Consider the following 27,074-nt stretch of genomic DNA (forward strand, 5'->3'; position numbering starts at 1 on the left):
AGAAGGGAGAGAAGAAAAGAATCTCCAGACAGTGTATATAACAGCTCAATAAGCGAGCTAAGTTAGGCAGTAAGATACTAAAGAGGCTAACCTTGAACCTTTGGTAACCACGAATTTAAAGCCTGCAATGGCAATAAGTACATATCTTTCAATAGTCACCCTAAATGTTAATGGGTTGAATGCACCAATCAAAAGACACAGAGTAACAGAATGGATAAAAAAGCAAGACCCATCTATATGCTGCTTACAAGAAACTCACCTCAAACCCAAAGACATGTACAGACTAAAAGTCAAGGGATGGAAAAACATATTTCAAGCAAACAACAGTGAGAAGAAAGCAGGGGTTGCAGTACTAATATCAGACAAAATAGACTTCAAAACAAAGAAAGTAACAAGAGATAAAGAAGGACACTACATAATGATAAAGGGCTCAGTCAAACAAGAGGATATAACCATTCTAAATATATATGCACCCAACACAGGAGCACCAGCATATGTGAAACAAATACTAACAGAACTAAAGGGGGATATAGACTGCAATGCATTCATTCTAGGAGACTTCAACACACCACTCACCCCAAAGGATAGATCCACTGGGCAGAAAATAAGTAAGGACACGGAAGCACTGAACAACACAGTAGAGCAGATGGACCTAATAGACATCTATAGAACTCTACATCCAAAAGCAACAGGATATACATTCTTCTCAAGTGCACATGGAACATTCTCCAGAATAGATCACATACTAGGCCACAAAAAGAGCCTCAGAAAATTCCAAAAGATTGAAATCCTACCAACCAACTTTTCAGACCACAAAGGCATAAAACTAGAAATAAACTGTACAAAGAAAGCAAAGAGGCTCACAAACACATGGAGGCTTAACAACACGCTCCTAAATAATCAATGGATCAATGACCAAATCAAAATGGAGATCAAGCAATATATGGAAACAAATGACAACAAGAACCCTAAGCCCCAACTTCTGTGGGACACAGCAAAAGCAGTCTTAAGAGGAACGTATATAGCAATCCAAGCATATTTAAAAAAGGAAGAGCAATCCCAAATGAATGGTCTAATGTCACAATTATCGAAATTGGAAAAAGAAGAACAGATGAGGCCTAAGGTCAGCAGAAGGAGGGACATAATAAAGATCAGAGAAGAAATAAATAAAATTGAGAAGAATAAAACAATAGCAAAAATCAATGAAACCAAGAGCTGGTTCTTCGAGAAAATAAACAAAATAGATAAGCCTCTAGCCAGACTTATTAAGAAGAAAAGAGAGTCAACACAAATCAACAGTATCAGAAACGAGAAAGGAAAAATCACGACGGACCCCACGGAAATGCAAAGAATTATTGGAGAATACTATGAAAACCTATATGCTAACAAGCTGGGAAACCTAGGAGAAATGGACAACTTCCTAGAAAAATATAACCTTCCAAGATTGACCCAGGAAGAAACAGAAAATCTAAACAGACCAATTACCAGCAACAAAATTGAAGAGGTAATCAAAAAACTACCAAAGAACAAAACCCCCGGGCCAGATGGATTTACCTCAGAATTTTATCAGACATACAGGGAAGACATAATACCCATTCTCTTTAAAGTTTTCCAAAAAATAGAGGAGGAGGGGATACTCCCAAACTCATTCTATGAAGCTAACATCACCCTAATAACAAAACCAGGCAAAGACCCAACCAAAAAAGAAAACTACAGACCAATATCCCTGATGAACGTAGATGCAAAAATACTCAACAAAATATTAGCAAACCGAATTCAAAAATACATCAAAAGGATCATACACCATGACCAAGTGGGATTCATCCCAGGGATGCAAGGATGGTACAACATTCGAAAGTCCATCAACATCATCCACCACATCAACAAAAAGAAAGACAAAAACCACATGATCATCTCCATAGATGCTGAAAAAGCATTTGACAAAGTTCAACATCCATTCATGTTAAAAACTCTCAGCAAAATGGGAATAGAGGGCAAGTACCTCAACATAATAAAGGCCATCTATGATAAACCCACAGCCAACATTATATTGAACAGCGAGAAGCTGAAAGCATTTCCGCTGAGATCGGGAACTAGACAGGGATGCCCACTCTCTCCACTGTTATTTAACATAGTACTGGAGGTCCTAGCCACGGCAATCAGACAAAATAAAGAAATACAAGGAATCCATATTGGTAAAGAAGAAGTTAAACTCTCACTATTTGCAGATGACATGATACTGTACATAAAAAACCCTAAAGACTCCACCCCAAAACTACTAGAACTGATATCGGAATACAGCAAAGTTGCAGGATACAAAATCAACACACAGAAATCTGTGGCTTTCCTATATACTAACAATGAACCAACAGAAAGAGAAATCAGGAAAACAACTCCATTCACAATTGCATCAAAAAAAATAAAATACCTAGGAATAAACCTAACCAAAGAAGTGAAAGACTTATACTCTGAAAACTACAAGTCACTCTTAAGAGAAATTAAAGGGGACACTAACAGATGGAAACTCATCCCATGCTCGTGGCTAGGAAGAATTAATATCGTCAAAATGGCCATCCTGCCCAAAGCAATATACAGATTTGATGCAATCCCTATGAAACTACCAGCAACATTCTTCAATGAACTGGAACAAATAATTCAAAAATTCATATGGAAACACAAAAGACCCCGAATAGCCAAAGCAATCCTGAGAAAGAAGAATAAAGTAGGGGGGATCTCACTCCCCAACTTCAAGCTCTACTATAAAGCCATAGTAATCAAGACAATTTGGTACTGGCACAAGAGCAGAGCCACAGACCAATGGAACAGACTAGAGAATCCAGACATTAACCCAGACATATATGGTCAATTAATATTTGATAAAGGAGCCATGGACATACAATGGCGAAATGACAGTCTCTTCAACAGGTGGTGCTGGCAAAACTGGACAGCTACATGTAGGAGAATGAAACTGGACCATTGTCTAACCCCATATACAAAAGTAAACTCAAAATGGATCAAAGACCTGAATGTAAGCCATGAAACCATTAAACTCTTGGAAGAAAACATAGGCAAAAACCTCTTAGACATAAACATGAGTGACCTCTTCTTGAACATATCTCCCCGGGCAAGGAAAACAACAGCAAAAATGAGTAAGTGGGACTATATTAAGCTGAAAAGCTTCTGTACAGCAAAAGACACCATCAATAGAACAAGAAGGATCCCTACAGTATGGGAGAATATATTTGAAAATGACACATCCGATAAAGGCTTGACGTCCAGAATATATAAGGAGCTCTCACGCCTCTACAAACAAAAAACAAATAACCCAATTAAAAAATGGGCAGAGGAACTGAACAGACAGTTCTCCAAAAAAGAAATACAGATGGCCAACAGACACATGAAAAGATGCTCCACATCGCTAATTATCAGAGAAATGCAAATTAAAACTACAATGAGGTATCACCTCACACCAGTAAGGATAGCTGCCATCCAAAAGACAAACAACAACAAATGTTGGCGAGGCTGTGGAGAAAGGGGAACCCTCCTACACTGCTGGTGGGAATGTAAGTTAGTTCAACCATTGTGGAAAGCAGTATGGAGGTACATCAAAATGCTCAAAACAGACTTACCATTTGACCCAGGAATTCCACTCCTAGGAATTTACCCTAAGAACGCAGCAATCAAGTTTGAGAAAGACAGATGCACCCCTATGTTTATTGCAGCACTATTTACAATAGCCAAGAATTGGAAGCAACCTAAATGTCCATCAATAGATGAATGGATAAAGAAGATGTGGTACATATACACAATGGAATACTACTCAGCCATAAGAAAAGGGCAAATCCAATCATTTGCAGCAACATGGATGGAGCTGGAGGGTATTATGCTCAGTGAAACAAGCCAAGCGGAGAAAGAGAAATACCAAATGATTTTACTTATCTGTGGAATATAAGAACAAAGGAAAAACTGAAGGAACAAAACAGCAGCAGAATCACAGAACTCAAGAATGGACTAACAGGTACCAAAGGGAAAGGGACTGGGGAGGATGGGTGGGTAGGGAGGGATAATGGGGGGAGAAGTAGGGGGGTATTAAGATTAGCATGCATGGGGGGGTAGGAGAAAAGGGAGGGCTGTACAACACAGAGAAGGCAAGTAGTGATTCTACAACATTTTGCTATGCTGATGGACAGTGACTGTAAAGGGGTTTATAGGGGAGACCTGGTATAGGGGAGAGCCTAGTAAACATAATATTCATCATGTAAGTGTAGATTAGTGATAGCAAAAAAAAAAAAAAAAAAGGGCAGTTCCTGTGTGGTAACCTCCAACGAGTTCTACACAAGGGTATAAAGGGCATATAAAAGTGTAGGCAAAGGGTCTGTTTGTGTTTATACAGAGGATCAAAGCCTAATTGGGCTACCCCGAAAATGAACTAAGATACGATATGAAAAAGAACTTCCAACATCTGCACTCTCTGGAAGACTCATGCCAGAAGATGATCATCAAAAAACCCCAACAAAGATCCACGCACTGCTACAGCTGTAGATGCACTCATCCCACCAGTTCCTGGACTTGCCATGGGAATGAGGAAGGAGATATCTAAGCTGGCCTGTGCATACAGTAAAACAACAAAATTGGACTGGATCTATACTGTTGGAACTCAACCAAGAATTTGGAGAAGTGCAAATTGTAGCACTCCAAAGTCTTACAACTACAAACTATTTACTGTTAAAAGAACATATGGCATGTGAACAGTCCCCAGGAATGGGTTGTTTTAATTTGTCTGATTTCTCTCAGACTGTTCAAGTTCAGCTGGACAATATCCACCATATCATAGATAAGTTTTCACAAATGCCTAAGGTGCCTAACTGGTTTTCTTGGTTTCACTGCAGATGGCTGGTAATTATAGATATGCTTTGGTTATGTAACTATACTCCTATTATGTTAATGTGTGTGTGCAATTTAAGTAGTAGCTTAAAACCTATACATGCTGAAGTTACTCTACAAGAAGATATATCAAAGAAATAATCAATCTTCCCATGTTTTCTTCCCCCTGCTACTTCTATAGCTTTTCTTCTTCCTTCCTAATTACAACCCTTAAATAGAATTCGTGCCTCATATCAAATTTACCGAGTATCATAATTCTTCCAAGTGGGAAAGATACCTCAAGACAAATGCTGGGCATAGAAGCCACAGGGCATAAATATGCAAAGAAGTAAAAAGCTAACTTTTTCAAACAATAAGGCTTCTTTCTCACTTACCAACTTCACATTTCCCTGTATGGCCCCGGAAGATGACTGGTTAGCCAGAGACGGGTAAGATTCCTCAAGGGAGGAACAACCTAAGACAGGCACAGTCGCAGGGGGGCCATCAGGTGAGAAATTGGGGATCAACAGAGGTGAGGCTTAGAACCTCACCCCCCCTGTTCTGAGAGAAATCTTCTGCATACGTGGATGTTTTATTGCCCTGGTCTAGCTTGGATTAACACATAGTCTACAGGCACACACCTGATCATCTACATTTGCTCTCTTACAACACTAAACTATGTTTTCTACCTTTATCTTGTATCTACCTACCACTTCAGCATTTTATTAAAAATAATAATAATAAAGAGAGAAATGTGGTATCCACATATAAATCAAGTATAAAAATCAAATGAGTATTCATATTTGAACTGACTGTTTATAGTTCATAATGCATGAGCAAAACCGAAGGTTTCTGTGATGGTTGCCCTTGTACTGTTCACCATGTAAGAACTTATTCACTATGTAAGAATTTGTTCTCCATGTAAGAACTTGTTTGTTATGCCTCAGAAGATTGGAGACTGATGAAAATTAGGCTTGGGGTGGATTAATGATTGTGCATTGAGCATTGACTCCCCTATACAGAATTTTATTGTTGTTAACAACCATTTGATCAATAAATATGGGAGATGCCCTCACAAAAAAAAAAAAAAAAAGTATACACTTCCAATGGTAAAATAATAAGTAACCGGGATGTAATTAATATAGTCAAGATATTGTAACAGCTTGGTATGGTGATAACTGGTACCTAGAAGTGTCATGTATATAAATGTTGAATCACTATGTTGTACACCTGAAACTAATGTAATGTAATACTGTGTGTCAACTACCCTTCAATAAAAAATAATTATTTAAAAAAAAAAAAAAAAAAAAAAAAGAGAAGCTCAACCTTCCTAGGTTAATTATATACAAGGAAAATACTACTATGAGTGCATTTCAGTAATAGCTTACTTTTCAGTTTGGACAGAAGCGTATTCATTTCATTTACAAAGACTAGCATAGTAACTATTAACAAAATTAATCATTTTTTAAAAATTTGTTTCTAGATTTATATATGCTCATCAGCTGGTGACAACAACCATAACACAGAATTTATGGAATAAATTAGACTCTGGAAATTTGACAAAGTCCCCATTCACTTTGTAACATGTTCTTATTCTCTAGACAATCCCTTGTGGAATCTTATGAAATTATTAAATATCATATGTAAATGGAGGACCTCGGTCTGTTTCAATCTGATAGAACTGTTTATCGTTGAGTTAACCAAAGCCATGCCATCTTCCTATCCATAGATGACTTCTGCTTTTCTCTTACTATTGCCAAAGAGCTCCCACTACAAGCTATAGATCAGAAAGCAAGTCTTCTGAAGACACATCAGAAAAGTCTCAGTCATGAAAGAAAAGAAACAGGTTCTTCAACAGTCTCATGGATACAGGATTCTCAGTAAGGTTGACCTTGACCCATGGGCAGACACCCATCTGTGAGAATGTACCAACGGACCATATCTGAATTTTGAGGACTCTTAGTCTATAAGAAGGCAAATTTTGTCAAACAGACTGCTTAACCCAAGATCAGGAAAAAAACAACTATCTAAAATGATGTGTGCTAGTTTTACTGTGGTTAATGTTCTATGTTTAATGGCCATATAAGAAAAATCCTTTTCTTTCTTCTTGATCTAGCTCTAACCCTCAATTCAACAGTATTACAGTTTAATAATTTACGAACTGAAATTAAACACTCATTCAATGGTATCTTATTCTAGCTGACCCCTCAGAATTCAGAAAATAAAAATATAATTAAAATTATTACTACACTCACACAAGTTAGAATGGCTACTACCCAAAAGACAAGAACTAACAAGTGTTGGGGAGGATGTGGAGAAAAGGGAACCCTCCTACTCTGTTGGTGGGAATGTAAATTGGTACAGCCACTATGGAAAGCAGTATGAAGGTTCCTCAAAAAAATAAAAATAAAAATAGAAATACTATATGACCTAACTCTACTTGCAGGAATTTACCCAAAGAAACAAAATCTCTTGATTTGAAAAGTACATGCTCCCCTATGTTTACTGTCACATTATTTACAATAGCCAAGATATGGAAGCAACCTAAGTGTCCAGCAACAGATGAATGGATAAAGATGTGGTACATATACACAATGGAATATTATTCAGCCATAAAAAGAAATTCTGCCATTTGTGACAACATGAATGGACCTATAGGGTATTATACTAAGTGAAATAAGCTAGGTGGAAAAAGACAAATACCATATGATTTCACTTATTTGTGGAATACAAAAATAAAACAAAACAAAATGAACAAAATAGCAACAGACTCACAGATGTTGAGAAGTGACTAGTGGTTACCATGAGGGAGAGGATGGCATGGTGGAGTAGGTGAGGGGGATAATAGAGCCATAAAAATCTCAATCACAATTAAAGTTTGTCACAGGGATGGAAGTGCATCATGGAGAACAGTCAATGATTCTGTAACATCTTTCTATGTTGACAGGCAATAATCTGCACTAGTTGGGACAAGGATTTAATAATGTTTCTGTTGAATCACTGTGTTGTATATTTGAAACCAATATAATATTGTATATCAACTATATATCAATTAAAAAATTATTACTACAAATTATAAGCTAATAAACTGCCAGGTAAACTTAATAAAATGATTATGTAGGGGAAAAATGACATATTGATCCTTATCTACAAATTACTAAAAACAGTGGTTGAATATTATGCAAAGTGCCTCTGAATTGCTTAACTTTTTACAGTTATGATGTTTATATACATTCAATAAGAACTGTCTTCCTTCCTACCAGGACATAGTGGAAGAAATCAAATACCACATCCAAAATCTCATATAATTCATAAGCTAAGCCTACTAGTAAGGAATAGGCTATGTTTCACATGTGGAAACTGACCTGTTACCTGATTTAATAACTATGGAATCCCAGCCTCGCAGGCAGTAAAGATGTCACTGAACATCGACATACTTGGTGACCTCAAAGAAAGTAGTGAATTGATGGTTCCTGAATTTGGAAGAGAGGCTGACTGGGATATAGGGACAAAAACACAAACTCAAAAAAAATAAACAAAAAACACTTCTGGCACATACAAATAAATTAAAACTCCAAGGGATTTGCAAACCTCCAGGCAGAAGTTAACTTTTAGGTCTCAGTGTATGATTCTAATTCTGCTAACCATACCAAAGAGATATTGTACATGCCTACGGAAACAAAGCATTGAAGTAATGATGCTGAATCACAAAACTGCTCAGCAAACTTCTATGGTGTCCTTCCAGGCAGAGACCTGACCACAGGGAGGCACCATGGCACAAGGTGAGTCTGCCCTACATCCCTCTAAACAAGGGTACGCATGACTTCCCACAGTCGGAGAAGAAAGACAAACAAGAACTCTGAGATAAACCAAAAATAACAGAGTTCCTGAAACCCAGAGACCCTGAGTATTTCCTGTAACTTAGAGAATCTCTAATAAAACAACCATACCCATGACTTTTACAGTGTTCATGACTCAAGATGTTAAAACTTCTGCAGATATGACAATCATGAGAGGAAATTGCTGTTTTTCCACCCCAGAGAGACTACTTACAAATGTGGTAACCTTAACAATTTTGTGGGCTTTTCCACTCTACTTACATATCTGTTTGTGTTTTTTCTCTGAAATCTGATGTCCTGACAATTTCTCTGCAAGTAAATTTATTTTCCTTTTTAAATGTTTTTGTTTCTAACTTCCTTCCACAAAGGGAAAGAAGAAAATGCTCTGAACACATTCCAGGAACCAAATCAGATATATGCTACATCACTCCTGCTGGTCTGCATAACCAGGTTTACTTGCCCATCTTCCCGGGAAGCACATGCACCCAAGATGGACACACTATGGTAACATACTTTCCTTCTGAAGAAAGTGCTGCCACATATCTGCCTCCCAAACACAGCTCCCCAGCTGCCAAATGGGTGCCACTCACCTTGACAGAGTTGTCTTGACTGGAGGTGGCAAGAATGTGCTCACTGTCTGGGTGCCAGTCCAGGCCATGGATTTTGGAGAGGTGGGCTGCTAGATACTCCGTTGCTGTGCTGGGTTTCTGCAATAGGATCGGCACTGAGTGTTGTCCATTCAGGCAGTGTCTACATGGAGCTAACAGTCAGCTGTGTGCTGAGCAGGGATAAAACAATACTACAAGATACCATCTTTATCCTTGGGAAACTGCACTTTCTGTTTAGAGCAAACAAAACAGTAATAGGAAAAGACTTCTCCAGCTCTCCTTCACGCAGGCTCCATATATGGGCCTATGAGACTAACTTCTTCCCATCCAGCCTCAGGCATGGGAACAAAAGGCGGTGGGTACATCTCCCTATAGTTTTGTGGTCTGCAATTCCTGCTCCCCTTCCTCACAATCACCCAAGAAGAGGGGCTGTGACATCCCAACAGAGCAATCCTGAGGGAAAACCACCTATCTGGAAGTGACCAAGCACCTAGACCCCAAGAGGGAATGACACACATCACAAGAGGCAACAAACATGACTGATAAGCACATACAGAACAAACTCAGAAGGGAACCTCAGAAATGTACATTAAGATATTTTAAAGCTATCAGAAAATATCTGTAAATAATATTCAATGCTGGTGAGACCACACTTGTCACTGCTGGTGTACATATAAAGTAGTACAACCAGTTTGGGACAAAAATTTGACCATTTTTATCAAGAGACTTACAATTTTCCTTTCTTAAGGGAACATTCCAAATTCACAAAAAGATTTACATGCAAAGTATGTTCACACTGGTGTTACTTGAAACACTAACAAACCAGAAACAACACAAGTGGGGAATAATTAAATTTTAGAATCAATTATGAACAGCTATCTGATCCAACATAATGTAGACACTAAAAGCTATACTTAGAGATTATAACATAGGGAAAATGCACCTGTTGTGATGTTAAAGGAAAAAAGTGTACATAACTATGCCCACGATATAATGAACCATGTTTTAAAAAGCATAAGAAAACATCAAAATATTCGCATTTGTCTCTGGGTAATAGGACTATGAATGATTTTTATTTTTCCTTTTATATTTTCTACAAAGAGCATGTATTACCTCTATAATTACCACTAGTCTATGAGGTTAAGAGTGTAGTCTCCAGAACCAGCCTTTCTGAGTTAAAATCCTACCAACAGTGCCTCAGTTTACTCATATGCCAAGTGGAGATAAAAACAGTACCTACTTCAAAGGGCAGTTATAAAGGGACATGAATCAATACACACATAGTTCCTTAGGACAATGTCTACGCATAACAAATGCTTATTAAATGTTGGTACTATTAGTCAGACGTGAGTCTGAATGAGATCTGACATTACCACTGACCCTGAGTTTGTCTCAGTCTCTGATGTTTGCCACCACCAGTACCTATGCTGATACTAGAAAGTGCCACAGAGGTAAAAATGTGACCGACATGTCTAAGAGGCCATCTGAGCAGAGGTCCTGAGTATTAACAGCCAGAAAAAACGTTAAAAGCCTTAAACAAAATAGATAACAGGTTTGCTAAGGGAAATCAGGGATTATTAGTGGACCAAGCAGAGGACTAAAAGGGACAGTCTGTTTGTATTTTCCCACAAGATAAGGGGCACAGGTACTGCTGTGGAAAACAGGTGCTGAGAGAGTTCACGGCTATATGCCAAACTGTTTACTGTGCCTATGGCTCAGGAAACAGTCTAAAGCAAATACGTATACGCTACAAACAACCATTTATTTAAACCATTTACTACGCTAGAGATAAAAGGAATAAAACCAATCATCAGTTTAAGAAATAAAGAGGGAGAAGAATGTCTAATACCAGACTGGCCTAACAGGACAGCAACACAAACTAACAGAGAAGATGCATCCACCCAACCTCTACTTTTAAAGGTTGTCCCCACGAACTGCCTGAAGAGAGGGCTTCAGCAGCCCACCACCTCCCCAGCATCCTGGCACCAGCCCCACAGATTCCCCTTCTCCCACTCCAGGACCCATTTCCGCCAGGGCAGGGTGCAGGGCAGCCAGAGCAATGCCGAGACCTGCTGGTCAGCTCCAAGCTGACGCAGCCCCAGTCAAGTCTCAGGAAAACTAAAGGTGGGTGCTCCCCCCAAGGATGAGGAGTGCCAGCTGCGGGTTGCACAGGCCCACTGTTCTATGCTAACATCACCAGCAGGCAGACACGGTAATTTCCCTGTGTCGTTACTTTCACTGATGCCATCATCCCAAACTTCCCCCAGGCCTTCCATGACAGCAGCAGCAGCCTGGGAGCCTGCCCCTCTCTCACGCTCTCAGGTACCCGGGCTGTTGCAGGGACAATACAGGATCTGCGGGCAACTCTGGGGCTGATGGCATAGCTAGACTTGCAAGGGGGACTCGAGCAAACCAAGCAGCCACCTCAGTGATTCATAGCAAAAGTATTCAGGATGGCAGGTATCCTAGAACAGCTAGTTTTCACTTTGCAATCTGGGACAGGGAGAAGCAGCCTGCAGACCATTCTCGAGTACTGTCTGGTCCCTCAGGCTTGACCTCCTCAGTGATACACAGCTGTCATCTGTACTTTGAAGATAAGGAAACTGAGGCTTGGAGAAGGTTAGTTAGAGCAGCAGGTCAGAAGGAAACACAAATGGGACTCTGACTTTGTTCAGGCCCAGTTCATTTTCTTAACAACTGATGATAATGCCTCACTTCCCTGTCTTCCTCCGGCATCAATCTGATCAGGAAGCAAATGTCATCTGGTGCTGTGATCTTAAAATGACAATCCAGCATGCTGACAGCATACCTTGTGCTCTCAAGGCAAATCCTGCCACCCACAACATCCGCTAAACACCCTCTGGGAGGGACTAAAGACCAACTGGGGGGTGGGAGGGTCAACTACTCACCCGCTTGTCCCATATCCGTACATCCCCGTCATGACTGGTGGCAAGGCAATTAGCATTTTTTTTATTCCATTTGACCTGTGAAGCACCAGCTGCAAAGAAAAATCAGGGGAAGACAGCTGCTGCCCTCAACACCTCCAGAACTAGGACAGAGCATATCCAGGGGACCTGTATAATGAAGTCCGGCTGCATTAAAACAGGACCCTTTAAGATTCTATGACTGCACCAGAGGCAACATTAAAGAGAATATGAAGCCAAAAGCTAAATGAGTGAGCACATGGGAACTGGATCAGAGTCACCTAATTGAGAAAACAGTCTCACTTAGGAAAAAACCTACAGGGTAGCTCTGAGCAGAACCAGCAGGGTAGCATACTTCCTTGCAGAGAAGCAGTGCAGCTCCACACTGTTGGATGGTACCCGACTCATCACAGAGCCTAGCTCTCCATCCTTTCCAAGGCTGAGCTCCCGTCAGAAGGCCCTCAGCTCAATGCCTGCTCCTTCCCACTTTTTTTTTTTAAAGGGACAGTTTTGGAAAAACATAGCCTCCGGCTGAAGCTCAGCAGAAGAATAAGCCCCACAGTTGCCTAATTCTGCACTCAGGTTAGGTATATACCACCGCACACACTCATCTCCCTGCCAGCGGTCAGGCACAGCCACCGGCCCTGTGTTGAGTCAGAGGAAGGAACACCCCTGGTGCTGTGAGGACTTAGTCCTTTCCCACTCTGTCAACACAGAGGTAACAACGACAGAAGAGCTACTTAAGAAAGGAGACATGTTGGAAGATGCCAGACGGGGCTGAGATGTGGAGAAAACTATGACACATCAGTACTTCTAGCTGATTCTTAAAAATAATCAATCAAGTTAAACCAAAACAACACAATGGCTCTCCTTCCTGCCTCTTCTTGTCCTTGTTCAGATAACACATGACACTTCTACTTTGACACCTCTCCCTTCAGGCAGGTGTTTTTTACTGGGGACACCACAGTAGACGGAGGGTTTGGGAGAGTGGCCTGGTCCAAGGAGCCTAGCAAGTGTGACGGGTAAAGCAAGGACTTAAGACTCCAACAGAAATAGAGAGAAGGTCCAGAACTTATCCTTGCCTGGTTCTGGTGAAGGTTTCTTTGTTGCGTTTTCTCCTTAAGACATAGGGCATCTTAAATTATCTGAGAATGAATGGTGGAGACCCCTGAAGATGAGGAGGGAGTGCATTACTTAGGAGACCCAGTTTCTTTGCAAGAAAGGTTATCAGATAATGAATAAGAAGAGGCTGCTCCATCTCCTCAGGATGGCATTACTTGAAGAGTTCCAAGAATATATACTTTTCCCAGTGGGGATGGGGGTAGTGGTCCCGCAGAACAGGAAGCCTCCCAGAGGATTCTGGGGACTCCCTAATTCAACCTGCTTTATAGGATCATGACACCAGAGTCAGGTAGAGGTCCCAGAAGGTAAGAGTTCTCAGCCAGAGAACAGCCTGGAGTACACATGGGCAGGCTTTTACTGACTCCCCACCCCAGAGGTATAAATGATGCACTCGCGGGAAGATGAAAATGGGGACGACGGACCCAGGTAGTAGTCAAGGCTGCACCCATCAGGGCACGTCAGATCAAGCTGCTTATAAAGGTCTACATGCCTCTCATTTGCCTCTTTTCTCCCAGGGCAGCTTGCCCCCAGAGAGAAAGCTCACTGAATTCAGTGCAAAAAGGAAAGAAGTTTCTCACCTCTATTTTTTAGAAAGGCTTAGAAAGGAAAGCAACTAGAACAAAGAGGCTGAAAAAAAAACAACAACAGACCTATCTGTCTTTTTAGAATTCCTCTACAAACAATCCAAATTGGAAACCTGTAAGCAGGAGTAACAAAGTAGGGGGAGATGACTGAGGCATTTACAGAATATTTGTATTTTCATTCAGTTGGATGATTGGACGTCCTCTGCAACCATGTCTGTGAGCCATCCTATGTCTCAGATCCTAAATGCCTAAAGCAGGAGAGGCCCAAATCAGTCCAAGTGCTAAGCGCTCAGCACAGAAGCATTTAGTGCTCCATTCCAAATTCTTTTAACAAACATTTATGGGGCATCTCCTTGGGTCAGGTGTAAATACTGACCTTGGTCCACAGCACTAACAAGAAAGACATGGCTCCTAACCTCACAGAACAGATAACCCAGCTGCTTAATACCTTTAAGTGACAAGGTATAGGGGGTGCAGGGGAAAAGAATCATGTCATCACTTTGGAGCAAACACCAAATGAGAATTAAAATGTACCAAGAATATACAAAGGAACGAGATTTAAAAGACAGATAATATGATACATTTTTATCAAAAATGCCAAAATACAATACTGATATTTGGGCTTCATCACTGTAAGGTGTACCAGTTCTGTGCCCAAATCCTACTCTGAGGGAGTAGTGGGAATACTGCACAGCAGCCCCAAGGGAGACTTCCAAAAACAGTCAATTCCAACTGCATGATAAAAATAGGGAGATCAGAAAGTAATTTCAAAGTTTCAGGAAGTCCACAGTAAATGACACCACAGGGACACAATCGGCGTAATCTAGATTGTGGGGAAGCCACATGACAAACAACCTCATTTCTTCAATAAGTAAACTGCAGGAAAAGAAAACCCAACCAAACAAGCAGAAGAAGAAACCCACCAACTAAAAAAGATGGGAAATGTGTCAACCACTTATTAGTATGGACTTTATTTGAATACTGATTCAAATAATTTGTAAAATCAACAATGGAGCCTACTGGGAAAATCTGAATACTGCTTAAATATCTGGTGATATTAAAAAGCTACTGTTACTATATTTAGGTATGTTAATGGTATTGTGGTTATGTGTTTTTAAAGGATTCCACTCTTGCAAAAATATTACTTATTAAAGTATTCGTTGATATAATGGTATGACAGCTAAGAATTGCTTCAAAATCACCCCGAAGAAGATGGGGTGGGGGCAGTGGGTAGAGGTGAAGATGAAATAGGATTGGCTGTATGTTGATAATTGCTGAAGCTGGATGATGAACACAAGGTAGTTGTTTTTCTTCTATTTTCATATACATTTGAAGTTTTCCACAGTAAAAAGTTTACAAACAAATTTGGCTCCTATCCTTGCATTCTGAAGTAAGTTTCTGACTACACTCAGCAGCCCTGACTCTAACTTCTGAGAGCAGGCTGAAGCAAGCAGCTTGCGACGTGGGACTTAACAATTACACGCAGCTGGGACAGAGCATGGGGCCTGGAGGCCCTGTGAGAAAAGGGATGGAGGCACCAGGAGGGCACAGGCGGGCGGGGGGAGTACACACTCACCTACAGCAGACAGCGCAGTGGCAGGTTTCCTTGTGTCTCTGAAACAGAAAAATTAGGAATCAAACCTCAGTTCATGTGCTACCATCCATCTGGTACTCTTCACCCTCTGCATGCATTTCTCCACTTCCCTTTCAATGGGTTCTTGGAGTTCAGTGGGAATGTGAGGAACTTAAAAAGAAGTTATACAGAGAGGCCGAGCTCTCTCTATGCAGAACTTTCTCAGCCACTTCAACTGAGTCTGACTCTGAATTTCAAACCATACAGTGGCATCCACAGAAAACAAATTATATGATTCAGCATGGCCTGGATGACGCTGATGGAGGGGCCAGGGAAGCCAAAAGAATCCTTTCCGGATGTCATTTCTCCTACAGGCAACAAGGCCACGGACATGGAAGCATAACTCTGCAAAAACTTTCCCAGCAGCATTTCAAAGGTGGAGTAAGAAACCACTCTGGACATTCACAGCAGCCAAGAGGAAGCAACCCTCAGGTCCAACAGAGGAATGGATAAACAAACGTGGCAGAGTATTAAGAAGGAAAATCTTGTCGCATGCTACAACATGGATAGACCTGAGGACATTAAGTCAATAAGTCCATCAAAAAAAGATAAATATCTCATGATTCCACTTACATGAGGTATCTAAATCCACAGAAACAGAAATGGAATGGTGCTTGCTAGGGGCTGGGGGAAGAAGAATAGGAAATTGTTTAGTGAGCAGAGTTTTAGCTTTGTAAGATGCAAACGGTTCTAGAAATGGAGATCTGCTGCACAACAATGTGAATATACTTAACTGTGTACTTAGGAATGGTGAAGATGGTAAATTCTATGTTGTCTTTTTTAACCACAATTACAAAACAAAACAAAAACTAGTCCTGGATACAACAGGAGACTCTTGGAGACAGAGGCTCCTTGGTTTACTACAAAGTCAGAGGGGCACGTTCCCCCCCAAATCATAAATGACAGGGCTGGGCAGGAGCCTGGGCTGGGTCAGCGGAGGTAAATCTACAGCCCCCACTTCCGACTGAGAGGACTTCCTTCCTGAAGAGAAATCGGCTGCTCAGTGTCTTTTCATCATTAAATTATGAAAACAACTGTTTCATGTAAAGGAAGAAAATGCGGACTTTGCCCACAGCTCCAGCTTGCTTTGCTGAGGAGCTCCTCTCCGCTTTCCTGAGCATAGCGCTTCATCCCTCACCTGGCACTACCTTAGACTGACTAACTAGACTAACTAGGTGCTGATCAGTACCAACACACATCCCCAGCGCTCGGTCCAGCTCACCCACCTGCCCCATCTGGCAAACCTCAATCCGGGCCTCACCTTTTGCCCATAGCCTGCCTTCAGTGTAAAACAGCACGAAGCCACTGCTACGTGGCCACCTGGCAAGGGGTGTAGCAGGGTAGACACTGTACAGACACACCCATCGGTCAGTCGCCTCTAGCTGTCACAAAGGGAACGGCACTCTACAAAGGGAGGGGGACGGACGCTCACTGAGAACCTTCCTGGCCCCCGGTGCTCCTTTACTCTTCCCTCCACGCACAGCAGCCCCACCAGGTGGCTGCCAGCCCGACAGATGAGACTCAAGCTCACAAAGCACAGAGCACATGTGTCTCAGCACTGCCACTGAAGCAGATGAGCATCTGTGCCCAAACCCCCCCACAGCCCTTGCCACTGCAGTAAACTCAGTAAACTCTAGACTGACTTCCAAACAACAGCACCTGCATTTCTCTGCCGAAGGGGTTTCCTGGGAAGCAGAAGCCCACTGTGCAAACCTTCATGACAGGCCTGAAGGGCTGGGAGCTGCGGCGGGTGCGGGGACTGATGGGGGTGGGTACCCCCACGCCTTAGACCCTGAAGAGGGAGTTTTACATTAGCACCTGGTGGTATCCAGTAAGACTAAACTCCACCTGTTTAGAGGTCCTCAGACAGAGAGGGCACCCTATATTAGTGGCCTTCCCAAGCCTACCTCTCTTCTCTACCCACTACCAGTGTTTCTTTACCTCCTGAATAACGTATCTGCCATGTATCCCTGTCTCAAGGTCTGCATCCAGGGGAAACCAAACCAAGACACCTGATTCTAAATGAAGGTCTGAGATTGTCCCACAACCACGCAGCTGTGCCTCTTAATTATTCTTACTTTATATCCCAAATGTAGATGTAGGTGTCCACAGAGCTGGTAACTAGGAGATCTGGCTCAAACACTGCCCAGTCCAAGTCACTGGAAACACAAAAAACAAAACAACAACAAGGAAAAAATTCAGTTCCAAAACAGCAGCAGATTTAGTTTCTGGTAGCTGCAGAAAGTTACTGTAATTGGGCCTCATAACACAGCTTAGGTGGGATTCTGCGAAGTTCTTTGGGAATAAGACTTAACTGAGCTCTGAAGGGAATTTGTATGTTCTTCCCCCTGTCATCATCAGCTATATCATCACCTGCTCCCAAGAAAGAGACAGAGCATTTCAGCCTAAAACACACACACACATGCACACACACACACACACACACACACTAAACAGACAAAACAAAGGAAAAACACAATAAGTAACTTTTGACTTACCGTTTTCTAAATTAGACTCGACCACAGGTACCTTGAGTAAACCCAGCATCTCTTAAAGAAGTGGCAAATCACCATGCTGTCAGGCAGCCTCCCAGGAAGGCAAGCCAACCTCTGGCCCCTACTCATCTCCTCACTCCTGGAGAGGCAGTCGCCACATGAGCAGTTACCCAGGCCAGGGGTCTAGCCTCTCCACCACGTCCCAGGTCAGCTTCACCAGCGGCACGCTCCCACTGCCACTTCCCAGAATGAGCTTCCCCACCCAGAACAGTGACCCCAAGGAAGGACAGGTCGAGGAACACTCCAGAGGCCAACTGGAATGCCACGAGCGGGAGGCAATGTGTGTTTGGACAATGGACCATGAGGCAAGAGCTCCCCACGGTGCCCAACACCATGTCTTTGCTCCTGAGCACTCTGACTGTGAGCTCAGGACTCAGCTGCATAACTTCGTCTCCCTCCTAGGACAAAAATCAGCTCTAATCCTTTATTCTGGACTGGACTATACTGGTCTGTGTCTTCTGGAATCGGGGTTAAGAGCTACATGGATGCTGGTTCCTAAATACCGGTTGTTCTTCACTGTGAAAGCCATCATCACTTCAGTGAATGTTAAGGACCCAACAGCCACACAGGGCCAGCGCAAGCAACACAGAGGGTCAAGACATGGGAGGATGACGGTGTCTTCATTTCGTCACAAGGGACTCTGACAAAGCCAGGCAGGCCAGAGAGCTGTGGAGGGCTGCTGCTTACCTGATCACACGAGTGTGGCCTTGTAAGGTTGCGCCAACTTCCCCACTGCCATCTTTCCACTTATAAAGGTCAACCCGTTGGTTACTCTGGAAAGAAACAAGGGACAGGAGACAGCGGGTGGCACATCAGCCCACACACTCTCACCCCAATCTGCTTGGGGCTGAGAAGAGGAAGCTAGGGAGAAACCAATGTGCAGGGCAAAGATGCTACAGGTTGAACTTGATTTAAAAGCCATCAAGGGTAAGTACGAATAACACATGAGCTAACCTCAGCTCAGTCTATGGCACTCAGAATTTCAAAATGGAGAGGCGGTGCCACCTCCAAAGTGAATCTATCCAGAACAGGTACAGTTGAGCTGAACCTACAGCTGCACCACGGAGCACGGGTTATGGGTTATGGAGCTGTCCCCCGACCACTAGAGGAACCGCTTCCCTTCCCTGAAGGTCACTCACCCATCTCTCCAGTTACTGTCACACTAGATGTTTTTAGCTAGCCGTTCCCACTCTCAAATGCCTAGAAGCATCTACCACACTTTATTAACATAGATGCACAAGAAAGAAAACAGAACCACCACCAAAAGGATGTTGTAGAAAGCAACATTATACAGAACTCCTTGAAATGTGCCTATATTAAATTCCTTAAAGGGTTAAGCAGAAAGACATGGGGAAAATGGGCCAGAAGAAACCACAACTACAGGAGGAAAAAAGATCAAACTGCACTTCACTTAAAGAAATAATAAGCCAGCGGGAGGATGCAGAGGAACAGGACCCTGCTACACTGTTGGTGGGACTGCAAACTGGTGCCACCGCTATGGAAAGCAGAATGGAGGTTCCTCAAAGAACTAAAAAACAGAAATACCATTTGACCCAGTAATTCCACACCTAGGAATTTACCCAAAGAAAACAAAATGTCTGATTCAAAAAGATACATGCACCTCTATGTTTATCATTGCACTATTTACGATAGCCAAGATACGGAAGCAACCTAAGCGTCCATCAGTAGATAAATGGACAAAAAAGATATGGTATATATACACAATGGAATATTATTCAGCCACCAAAAGAAAAGAAGTTCTGCCATTTGTGAAAACATGGAGCTAGAGGTTATTATGCTCAGTGAAATATGCCAGGCAAAGACAGACAAATACCATATGATTTCACTTACCTGCAGAATATAAAAACAAAGCAAAACAGAAGGAACAAAACAGCATTAGTCTCACAGACACTGATAAGTGACTAGTGGTTACCAAAGGGAGGAAAGGGGTGGGAGCAGGGGGGGGAGGGAGGGGGACTGCTGAACCACTGTGATGCACAGTTGATAGAATAAAATTTTAAAAAAAGAAGCCAGCAGAGGCTCCCTAAATATCATGAGTTATGAAACACACTGAATGTAAATAAAGATAACTAATAGATTAATTACTAATAGGCTATTTAATATTTTCTGAACTGATATGGAGATCTATATATTATACATATATATTTATTAGGCTGATAGTCATTTTTGGTCAGAGACAGACAGATGTATAAAGTTCTGAGACTTTTATTCAGAAATGCCAGCTTCTAATTCTAAATAGGTAAGGTTCCTGTCAAAAGGATAGGCCTCAAAATAGCTTTCAACAGGAACAGAAGTGAAAAAAAAGCCCTCTCACCCTCTCAGCTTGTAACAATATTCCCTGCCTTTTCCAAAGGGTCTCCTAGTGCCGGTCTGTGGACAAGGAACTAAGAAGCCTGCCCTCTACTCTTTCTCACCACACTGCACACTGGGTGTCATCACCCCCCTTACAGATGAGGCAGCTGAGGCGCAGAGTTGGGGGAGAGCTCAAAATACAATAGTGAGTGTTAAAACCAGGACTTGACCTCAGATTCACCTAACTCCCCCAAAGCTCTTCCTCCGGAGAAAAGTTGCCTTCTAATCAAGAACAATTAAAGAAAAAAAAAATCCAGTAAACTGCACTTCATCAACATTAAAACTTTCATGTATCAAAGGACATTATAAAGAAAGTGAAAAAAATCTATAGAATTGGAGAAAACATTTGCAAGTCACATGTCTGATAAGGGGCTGGTACCAAGAATATATAGATAACTACCACACTCAATAGCAAAAAGACAAACAACCCAATTCAAAAATGGACAAAGGACTTGAACAGACATTTCTCCAAAAAAGATAAGCGAATGGCCAGGAGGCGCATGGAAAGATGCTCAACATCAGTAGTCATGAGGGAAAAGCAAATTGAAATCACAGTGAGATACCACTTCATACCCACTAGGGTGGCTATAACTTAAAAACTAAAAAATAAAAGAATAGGAAACAACAATTTTTGGTGAGGAGAAATGAGAATCATTGTACACGGCAGGCAGGGCTGCAAAACAGTTCAGCCGCTGTAGAAAACAGCTTGATGGTCCCTCAAAATGTTAAGCACATGCTTATCACATGACCCTGCAATTCCACTACCAGGTACACAGCGTAAGAACTGAAAACAAGGACTCAAAACACTACATGTACACACATGTTCGTATCAGTGCTGGTCACAACAGCCAGCCTGGGTGTCTATCAGTGGATGAAAGGACAAGCAAAATGTGGCCTATCCATACAGCGGGTATTATTCAGCCACAAAAACCAGTGAAGTACTGGTATATAGTGCAACATGGATAAAGAAGTCATACATAAAAGGTCACATATCATATGAGTCCATGTGTATGAAACATCCAGAATACACAAGTTCAAAGAGACAGAACACAGAACAGACCCATGGCTGCCAGGATCCGGGAAGAGGAGGGAACGGGAAGAAATGTTTGACAGTAAGAGGTTTTACTTTGGAGTGACAGGATGTTTGGAAACGAGATAGAGGCGATGGTTACGTAACATTGTGAAGGTAGCAAATGGCACTGAATTGTTCACTTTAAAATAATTAACTGCCTTAAAAAGGGCAGGGGGGGGGGCTCTTTCTTGCCACTTCTAAACAAATGCAGTGTTGATCCACTTGGGCCAAGTACTGAGGGGTCAGCCTAAATCAGTGGCTCCCAATCAGGGGCGATTTTGCTTCCTAGAGGACATCAAACAATGTCAAGAGACATTTTTGGCTGTCACAATGACAGAGGTGGGGATTCTACTAAGATTTAGCCAGGCATGTTGCTAAATCTACCATGCACAGGACAGCCCCCACCAAGAAGAATTATCTAGCCTAACTAGAATTATCAACAGTGTCAGGAGGGGCCCTGGACCAAATGACCAGGGGCTGGGGGTGAGAGGGAAGCTGAGGACCTAGAGGCAGAAGACAATGAAACAGCGTCTCCCTAACACACATGAAAGGTGTTGAGAAAGGGAAAGCAGCAGACAGACTCTCCCCTCTCTTTCAGAACAGTCTCCAAACATCGATGGTTAAGGTCAGGTAGTCAGATTCAACTTTGGAGATGACGGGGAAGAGCAGCTTTTTGTTGCTCTAAAGCTACAACGTGCCCTTTCTTTTCTCAGATGCTTCCCTCTTACAGACCGTCACTTCCGATAAGAACAGACCCAGACAGCGTGTGAATGGCTGTATCCCTTCAATGACAGAAAGGGTTACTCCTGACACTGTTCTTCTGGCCTGGATCTCTAATTGCTTGAAGAGAATAAAATGCTGATGTAGAATCCGGCCAAAGATACCAGAGATGATCTAACCCAGATGGCTTTTGGTCATGAATCTCTTAGAAAACCTAATTAAATGCATGCATCTTTTCCCCAGAAAAATTTACATACAAACAGGCACAAAAAGTCAGGGGGTTAATTTATCTAATGAATCCCTTCCTTTGAGGGGAAGAGTGTATGGAATCTTTCGATCCTTCTGAAAGCATGAAGGTCAGCCCCAGACCAGCTTTAGAACGTCTTTCAGAGTCCTGGCTGGTTACATTTCTGCTAATGAAAATTGGTGCTTAGCACATGCAGACATGGAAGCATCTACCCATTTACCTTGCAAAATCTGAATTCAATCCTTAGAAATACAAGGCCTGATGGTACCAGCAATTCTTTTCACATATACATACATATTTCTTAACCTGTAATTTGCCTTTATTTTCCTTTTAGAACCATGCACAACTCTTTTCTGCCTAAGAAATGAGGGCTACATTCTCTCCTCTAATAGAACATAGACATACCAGCCCCAGATCACATGTTTAAAAACCTTTCCCTGTACTTCTTAAATGAGCTCACCGAAGCAGCAAAATAGTGTGAGAAGCTCTCATGAGGATTCCACCGCACAGCTCCAATGTCCCATTTGCTCTGGCGAGAGATCTTTCGGTGACCTTCGAAAGGGGCATCTAGGTTAACGATGTATAGGAATCGGCGGCTAGGAAAACAACACCAATGTTGTAATAACATAACAGCATTAGCATTAAGACAGAAAAGCACGTTTGGAATTGCATGAGGCTTGCAAGCAGTGCTCAAAAAATACCCAGAGACACAAGATGTTTATCTCAAGAGTAACTCAAGGTGGCTGGGTAGGCAGATAGGAGCCGTATCCCCATGAAAGTCTGCCTCTAGAGATGATCTTCCTACCATATCCATGAAAGCCTGACCTCTTCCCTGGATTCAGCTCCAACCCTGCCTCTCGCCTCTCCCAATTCCCCATCTAGGAAAACCACAGCTTCTATGTAACTCCACGGGGCAGTTTGTATTTTGACTGCAGCATTCTGGGTAAGCAGAACTACTAACACCGAGGCTCTCGTCCCAAACTGAGTGTTTGGAGCACAGGTCATGTCTCAAATGTCTTTGTACATTCCTCCTCATCAGGCAGTGTTCTGCATTCAATAAATGTGTTAAATAATCACTTATCACTTAACCAAATATCCTACAGAAAATCTGAAATTCCCTTGCCAGCTGACTACCTGGTGGAGGGAACTAAGTTAAATCTATCAGGAGGGTTTAATTAAATCTATCAGTAATAACCAAAAAATAATAATAATGAAATAATATATTAAGTGCCAATACTATTTAAGGTGCTAATCAATAGAAAGAAACTAAAAACAGTGTTGTCCTACATTCTCCTATTTTCCTTTTAAGTGAAAAATCTTTGGTGTGTGAATATCTCAACAGCCATCAGCTGTTGATTCTTTGTTAGCCTCCAAGCCCCTGGACATCAGTGAGGAGAGGTGGGCTCAATAATGAAGAAAAAGATTAACAGTAGCTGCTCAGAAGAGATAAGAAATGAATGTTAACATGGCTTGTAAGACTGTCAGAAACCCTAGGAAGGATGGTTAAGGTAGTAGAAGGAAAGTACAGGTAAGTCATACACCTTCACAGAACTTGTGGGACTTCTAAGGCAGTTGGTGTGGAACAAAGATCTAGAACCTCTGACTGCCTCTGAAGGAATCACCTGATCCTGGCAGGCAGGCTGGCATCTTCCCATTAAAATGCCAGGAAACAGCTAAGAGCTCTATATATGGGGTGTGCACCAACGGGGGTCAGAGACATTATGGAGCAGAGGGAGAGCAGCTGAAGGTGGGCTCTTCACAGCAAACACGTCTGACTGAACATACGTGTCTGTTTTCATGCCCGACTGAAGACCCACTAAAATAAGAGTAAAAACGTAAAAGACAGAACCCCACAAAGACAAGGAAGATGAGAGAGGAAATGCAAAGCAGGTGGACAAGTGGTGATTGATTCAGAGTAAAAAGAGCTGATGCCCACGTCCCTGTAGAGGGGAAGCGAGTGAGACGTGGCTGAGTCACACTGCAGAACCCAGGCGGGGTTGGGAGGCTGGTCTGCAGGCGAGGGCACAGCAGAGGGCTGGAGAGCCAAAGGCAGAACAGAACAGGGAGAGCTGGTTGGGAGAGGGCAAAGAGGAGCGGCTTACTCGCATCCCACAGAGCCAGGTGTCCAGGTGGAGGTGGTGATGTGCTTTACAGAGAAGCTACTTCACAGAAGCCCAGGGACTGCAACAAGGCGCACGGCAGAGGGCGTGTGAGGTGCTGTGCTCAGGAGGGCACGAAGGGGAGTGTGAGACCACGGGCCTCTTCCCTGACTCGGCAGCCACAGAACTCAGTTTCCTGTCTTAGGACAGTGACTGGTGACCGCAAGACTCTCCTCAGGAGGAAATGGCCAGCCCAAGAAAAAACAAAAGCAAACAAACAAACAACATGAAAAGCCTGGAGACAGTGATGCTCGGGCACCCTCCAACAAAAGGGCCTGTTCCCCTCTGACTCCCTGAGGGAACCCCACCATCACACACATAAGCAAAGATTCCCATCACTCTTCAATATTAACAGATAGCCGGTGAGCATCAGTCACCCGAGGAAACCTGAAAATCAGAGACCAACAACCAAAAGGAAGAAAGGGAAACAGCCAGAGGAAAGAAAAAAGCCTAGAATATTCTCAGAGAGGTAAAAGAAGGCAAGGTAAAGAACTGAGAAAAAGGAAGAGCTCTTGGAAATTAAAGTAACAGCTGAAATAAAGAAATCTGATGGATGGTTTGCAATTTAAAATGGAAGAAAACTCCCAGAATGTAAAACAAAAAAACCAAAAGGGAATCTGTAGAGGGCATCCCACCTGGACTAACAAGAGAGCTGAAAGAATGTGAAGAGGAAACAGGGAAAGTATCAAAGACCTAATGCAGGGAAATTTCTCCAAACTAAAGACAGAGATTTCCAGATTTAAGGGTCTTCCAAGAAGCTAACAATTACTCTTTATCTTAATCTGAATAGTGATCACACAGGTGTATAAATTTGTAAGTTTATTTGAGCTGGGCACTTAAGTCACACCATACTCTCCGTATTTTCAAGTTCACTGTAAGAAAATAAAATGGTGAACTTCAACATCATGTTGAAAAACAAAGTGGACATATACGTATCTAAGAACACACCACACCAGGAACACTTGCACGACTGCCAATTCCAGAACCCCATTTTCTCCTGGAATGCTCTAAATGACAGTATCCGTTTCGGTGAATGCTCAGAAGTCTAACATTTGAATCACAGTGATTCCAGGGCACCTGACAGTACTGTCTGGGTTATGAATATGACAACATGATGCCAAGTATATATTACACTTTTATTTGTTTCAGTAACATAAGTCATGATGTTAAAAAAAAGGGGGGGGTCCTCTAAGTAGTCAGTACAATGGATGAAAAAAACACATCAAAGCAATCACTGTGCCAATTTCATACACACTAGAGATAGAGATAACACTAGAGACAAAGGCAGGATTTCAGAGCTTCCAAAGGAAAAAAAAATAGGTAACACACAGTCCAAAATATGAATGACATAGGAGCTCTCAACAGTAACTGAGAAAAAGAACCCAAATACTGATTCAAACCAACAATTATTATATACCTATATTGGAAGGAGGGGGAAAGTCATGTAAGAGACTCCCAGGACAAAGTAAAAATGCTAAATCTTCATCTTCTATTGTAAGAAGTCAATCTGAAATATCTATGATGGATAAATTGAGGTACAGCAGTACACATATACTGTTTGGGAAAGTGGAGGCAAGCCAGAAGAAACAGCTAAATGAATCTCAAGGAGCTGTTTCTTGGTGAGTGGGGTTGGGGTGGGGGAAAAGGTTGCATCCCACATTTTAAGCCTTCTAAGCCTTGTAATGCCCCCTGACTTTTTAAACTATGTATAGGTATTTCCCTGATTTAAAAAAAAAAGGTTTGAAAACTGAGCAGGAAATTAATAATATATACCAAAACCCATTGAATTGTATATTTTGAATAGGTGAATTGCAAGGTATGTGAATTTCACCTCAATGAAGCTGTTTTCAAAAAAGTGAGTAGGGAGGGGTCAGAAAAGAGACATACCAATTTTTCCTTACCATGCATCCAGTGTGACACAAAATAATGGTATCAATAAGTGTCTGGGGGGAGGGGGGAGATCTAACTTCCCACTGCATTATTTAAATGTTTATTTTGAATTATTCAAATATTTGTTATATGCTTTTGCTAAAGGTAAATTAAACAGGATTTCAAAATAAAATAATGAAGTTAATAGAAAATTCTCCATTGACTTAGAAATGGTTTCATAAACAACCAATGTAATGAAAATATAGCTGAATTTGAGAGTCAGGGCAGTGACCGAAAACAAGATACAAGGGAAAGGGGACTCTGACCATTAAATGTCACCAAATGGTGCACTGCTAGGCTGATTAACAAACGCAGGGATGGCCCTTAATTCCCAGAATCTTAAAAATGTTGAACCAGAAGACACTGCAGAAATTATGCAGTTCAACTTCTTCATGATGAAATTGAATTCCTTCATAAGAAAACCGAAGTCCAGGGAGGCTAACTGA

At 42.0% G+C, this 27,074-nt stretch overlaps 1 protein-coding gene across 8 annotated transcripts in view; it reads right to left on the reverse strand.

The window, feature by feature from the left end:
* The window catches only part of WDR59 (WD repeat domain 59), a 108,419-nt gene that overhangs the window by 53,476 nt on the left and 27,869 nt on the right, over positions 1-27,074 (reverse strand). For 7 of the 8 annotated variants that reach the window (XM_057493095.1, XM_057493093.1, XM_057493091.1 and 4 more), the window contains 6 exons: positions 23,001-23,136; positions 18,816-18,901; positions 17,652-17,732; positions 15,517-15,554; positions 12,220-12,308; positions 9,293-9,409 (listed from right to left, as the gene is read on the reverse strand). In XM_057493095.1, coding sequence (XP_057349078.1) covers positions 9,293-9,409; positions 12,220-12,308; positions 15,517-15,554; positions 17,652-17,732; positions 18,816-18,901; positions 23,001-23,136 — 547 coding nt within the window. The remainder of the gene's footprint in view (positions 1-9,292; positions 9,410-12,219; positions 12,309-15,516; positions 15,555-17,651; positions 17,733-18,815; positions 18,902-23,000; positions 23,137-27,074) is intronic. The other variant, XM_036909276.2, reaches the window with a different exon arrangement.

Source organism: Manis pentadactyla, chromosome 15, assembly GCF_030020395.1.
Source record: "Manis pentadactyla isolate mManPen7 chromosome 15, mManPen7.hap1, whole genome shotgun sequence".
In the NCBI taxonomy this organism is placed as follows: Eukaryota; Metazoa; Chordata; class Mammalia; order Pholidota; family Manidae; genus Manis; species Manis pentadactyla.